Raw genomic sequence first — 5000 nt, 5'->3', positions numbered from 1 at the left:
TACTACTACTACTACTATTGCTGCTGCTACAACAACAACAACAACTATTACTACTACTGCTGCTGCTGCTACAACAACAACAACAACTACTACTACTACTACTATTGCTCCTGCTGCTGCTGCTACAACAACAACAACAACAACAACAACTACTACTACTACTACTACACAAATTCACCCCTCCCCTGCCCCTCATCCACACACGCAAAAAAACAACAACAACAAACAAAACAAAAACCCGTCAAAGAACAAAGCATCTTCAACACTGGTTTCTCAAAGGGTAAGAGAGACAGGTGATGGGGGAAGGAGATAGCACGTCATGAGAAGAAGAAAGGTTCTCTCACAGGTTCACAGGTGTTGCCTGCTCTGCTTGTGTCTCACATGTTGAAGAAGAGAGTTCTTCCTTTGTGTGTCCACCTTTGTGGGTCGTTGTAACTCTCCCCATGATCTCTCAAAGTATCTTGGGAGTACGAGTTGGATTTTTCATGCACGATTCTTTCCACCCGTAACCATAACTACCGTTTTTTTAATTGTTTTTATTTTATTTTATAGGAATTGTACATGTTGGGTATGTTAGTGACTCCTTACCCTCTTAACACTGATATGGATTACGGAATCTTTACCGTGAATGTTAGATCTTTTGCAAGTTAAAGGTTCCATAGACTTTCACGACTATCGAGGCAGTGAATTCATACCCACTGTGTCCAGGACTCGGCATAGGGAGGCGGGGCCCAGTCCTCTTCTTCCCGCCGTTTTTAACTCACTCAGTACGGCCAGTCCTCTCTTCTCCTCTACACAGACCCCTCGGATGTCCAGTGGGTGTCTGAATGACCCAACCTTTAGCTTCCGTCGTCAGAATTGTGGTATTCTTTGTCAACATTCACCTCTTCAGTATAAGAGCCTTCCGCTTGCAATATTTTGATGATGGTAACTGGGGTGAAACGCTGTTAACGTCGTCTCTTTCGCCGTTCGTATGGAGAGAGTTAACCTTCCCCAAACCCGAAGCCAGGTACCCGTTAACACCTGGGTGGAGTGAGGGGGAAAATCGGAATACAGTGCCTTTCCCCAAGAACACAACACCATGCCGAAACGGGGGCCTCGAACCCTGATCACTGGTGAACACTGGGCCACAAGTCCAACGTCTGACCGAAGCTGTCACCGGGCGTCCGTGTGTATACACAAAAAAAGGGGGTTGTAAAAACTATTCCATTATCCCTAGCGGCTGTTAGCCAGGACTCAGGTTTGGAAGGCCAGAAGAACAGCCATGACTTCACCCCTCTGTAGACAGCTGGGACTCTTGGAAGGCCAGAAGAACAGCCATGACTTCACCCCTCTGTACAGAGCTGGAACTCTTGGAAGGCCAGAAGAACAGCCATGACTTCACCCTTCTGTAGAGAGCTGGGACTCTTGGAAGGCCAGAACAATCATGACTTCACCCCTCTGTAGAGAGCTGGGACTCTTGGAAGGCCAGAAGAACAGTCATGACTTCACCCCTCTGTAGAGAGCTGGGACTCACTTTTGGAAGGCCAGAAGAACAGTCATGACTTCACCCCTCTGTAGAGAGCTGGAACTCACTTTTGGAAGGCCAGAAGAACAGTCATGACTTCACCCCTCTGTAGAGAGCTGGGACTCACTTTTGGAAGGCCAGAAGAACAGCCATGACTTCACCCCTCTGTACAGAGCTGGGACTCTTGGAAGGCCAGAAGAACAGCCATGACTTCACCCCTCTGTAGAGAGCTGGGACTTTTGGAAGGCCAGAAGAACAGCCATGACTTCACCCCTCTGTAGAGAGCTAGGACTCTTGGAAGGCCAGAAGAACAGTCATGACTTCACCCCTCTGTACAGAGCTTGGACTCACTTTTGGAAGGCTAGAAGAACAGTCATGACTTCACCCCTCTGTACAGAGCTTGGACTCACTTTTGGAAGGCCAGAAGAACAGCCATGACTTCACCCCTCTGTAGACAGCTGGGACTCTTGGAAGGCCAGAAGAACAGCCATGACTTCACCCTCTGTAGACAGCTGGGACTCACTTTTGGAAGGCCAGAAGAACAGCCATGACTTCACCCCTCTGTAGACAGCTGGAACTCTTGGAAGGCCAGAAGAACAGCCATGACTTCACCCTCTGTAGACAGCTGGGACTTTTGGAAGGCTAGAAGGACAGCCATGACTTCACCCCTCTGTACAGAGCTGGGACTCTTGGAAGGCCAGAAGAACAGCCAGGACTTCACCCCTCTGTAGAGAGCTGGGACTCTTGGAAGGCCAGAAGAACAGCCAGGACTTCACCCCTCTGTACAGAGCTGGGACTCTTGGAAGGCCAGAAGAACAGCCATGACTTCACCCCTCTGTACAGAGCTGGGACTTTTGGAAGGCTAGAAGAACAGCCATGACTTCACCCCTCTGTAGAGAGCTGGGACTCTTGGAAGGCCAGAAGAATTGCCAGGACTTCACCCCTCTGTAGAGAGCTAGGACTTTTGGAAGGCCAGAAGAACCGCCAGGACCTATCCTTCTTTAGAGATCCAGGTCTCAGCTTGGAAGTACAGATGGACCTCATACCGGATCAGAAAGACATCCAGGACTTCTCCTCCTCGAACAAGGGCTCCTTCATCAAGACCCCAGCACTGAACAACGAAACCTTCACAACACACAGACAAGGTCTCTGTCTTTGGTGTTGTGAAAGTTTCGTTGTTCAGTGCTGGGGAATTGGTGTGTGTGTGTGTGTGTGTGTGTGTGTGTGTGTGTGTGTGTGTGTGTGTGTGTGTGTGTGTGTGTGTGTGTGTGCTTGTGTGTGTGTGTGTGTGTGTGTGTGTGTGTGTGGAGGGGGGGTGCGTGCGTGCGTGCGTGCATGCGTGCGTGTATGTGTGTGTGTAAGTGAGAGTGAGTGAGAGAGAAAACAGATGAGAGATAAGAGTAGGAGGAAGGGAGAGGGGCAGAGAATGATTCAAAGAGAGACAGACAGGCGGACAGACAGACAGACATGGACAGAAAATCAAACAAAAAAACTCCCAGAACTCCACTCACGTTCCTCCTCCTGAACTTCCTCTGAATCATATCTGGAGTCTCGTCGCTTGAAGGAGGGCCGGTTCTGGAGGAAACAAAACACAACACACTCATTACAATCATGATCAAACCATTCACAACAGCGCTGAATCTTATCAGCACAGAGACAAACTGAAGCATTGCAACACAACACATTGCACTGGTTTTCAGAGGAACGAAATATCAAACTTATAAATATAAGTGGATAGAAAGCAAGAAAAAAACAACTGCAGACAAAGATAAAACTTACAAATACACGTGAACAGAAAGTTAGAGAAAATGTAAATAAAGATATGATTTATAAATACACGTGAGCAGAAAATTAGAGAAAATGTACATAAAGATATGATTTATGAATACACGTAAATAGAAAGCTACAGAACATGTGGACAAAGATAAAACATAAATACATGTGAACAGAAAGGTAGATAAACTGAAGACTTAAAACAGGGGGTGGGGTGGACGGTTACTTTGGAAAGAGGTAAATTTCAATGTGTCATTGATTGATTAATTGATTGATGTGGATACTTATATAGCGCCTATCCTCGGTCAGAGTCCAAGCTCTAAGCGCTTTACATACACGGGGACATTTGCACCACAGGCTGCCAACCTGGGTAGAGCCGACTGACGGCTGCCACTGGGTGCTCATCATTCGTTTCCTGTGTCATTCAATCACATTTCAGACGCACACACATACACACTCAGACAGACATGTAACATTTTATGTGTATGACCATTTTTTATTTATTTACCCCCGCCATGTAGGCAGCCATACTCCGTTTTCGGGGGTGTGCATGCTGGGTATAATCTTGTTTCCATAACCCACCGAACGCTGACATGGATCACAGGATCTTTAACGTGCGTGTTTGATCTTCTGCGTGCGCATACACACGAAGGGGGTTCAGGCACTAGCAGGTCTGCACATATGTTGACCTGGGAATTGTAATCAGATACAGCATGATCTACAGTGGAGTGGAGTGATGGCCTAGAGGTAACGCGTCCGCCTAGGAAGCGAGAGAGAATCTGAGCGCGCTGGTTCGAATCACGGCTCAGCCACCGATATCTTCTCCCCCTCCACTGGACCTTGAGTGGTGGTCTGGACGCTAGTCATTCGGATGAGACGATAAACCGAGATCCCGTGTGCAACATGCACTTAGCGCACGTTAAAGAACCCACGGCAACAAAAAGGTTGTTCCTGGCAAAATTCTGTAGAAAAAACCACTTTGATAGGAAAAACAAATAAAACTGCACGCAGGAAAAAATACAAAAAAAAAGAAGAAAAAAAGGTGGCGCTGTAGTGTAGCGACGCGCTCTCCCTGGGGAGAGCAGCCCGAATTTCACACAGAAAATCTGTTGTGATAAAAAGAAATACAAATACAAACAAATACAAATACATTCGTTGCTGTCCATCAGAATCGGAATCACTTTAGTACCAGAGATAGACAAATGAGCAGTCGTGAAGTCTTTGATGCATACAGAATAGAAAAAGTAACAGGAACAGGTGACACATGGCATTTATTAGAACAACAGCAGCAGAGTTTAAACACGCCCACAAAAAACTATTTCACTAGCACTGAAAATATCAACTCTCTCTCCCTCACTCTCTCTCTTCCTCCCTCCCTCCCTTTCTCTCCCTCCCTCTCTCTCTCTCTCTCCCTCCATCTCTTTCTCTCTCTCTCCCTCCCTCTCTCTCTCTCTCTCTCCCTCCATCTCTTTCTCTCTCTCTCTCTCTCCTGTTCACTCTCTCCATCCATCTCTTTCTCTCTCTCTCCCTCCCTCTCTGAGTGAACAAACTATAAAATTAATACAACAAAAACAAACAAACCATTATTATTTTGCTTCAATTTTCTGAACTTCTTGCCGTGTTTTTTTTGTTGTTGTTGTTTTTGTTGTAGGAGGAAGGTGGCAGAATGGTTAAGACGCTCAGCTGCCAATACAGAGAGTCCGTGAGGGTGTGGGTTCGA

General features: G+C 46.7%; 1 protein-coding gene across 4 annotated transcripts in view; it reads right to left on the bottom strand.

Annotated features, from left to right (window-relative positions):
- The window catches only part of LOC143301462 (uncharacterized), a 305527-nt gene that overhangs the window by 41657 nt on the left and 258870 nt on the right, over window positions 1-5000 (bottom strand). For all 4 annotated transcript variants that reach the window (XM_076615769.1, XM_076615768.1, XM_076615767.1 and 1 more), the window contains exon 4: window positions 3019-3082. In XM_076615769.1, the coding sequence (XP_076471884.1) occupies window positions 3019-3082 (64 nt within the window). The remainder of the gene's footprint in view (window positions 1-3018; window positions 3083-5000) is intronic.

The sequence above is a fragment of the Babylonia areolata genome, chromosome 27, assembly GCF_041734735.1.
Source record: "Babylonia areolata isolate BAREFJ2019XMU chromosome 27, ASM4173473v1, whole genome shotgun sequence".
In the NCBI taxonomy this organism is placed as follows: Eukaryota; Metazoa; Mollusca; class Gastropoda; order Neogastropoda; family Buccinidae; genus Babylonia; species Babylonia areolata.
This window is presented reverse-complemented; position numbering and strand designations above follow the sequence as displayed.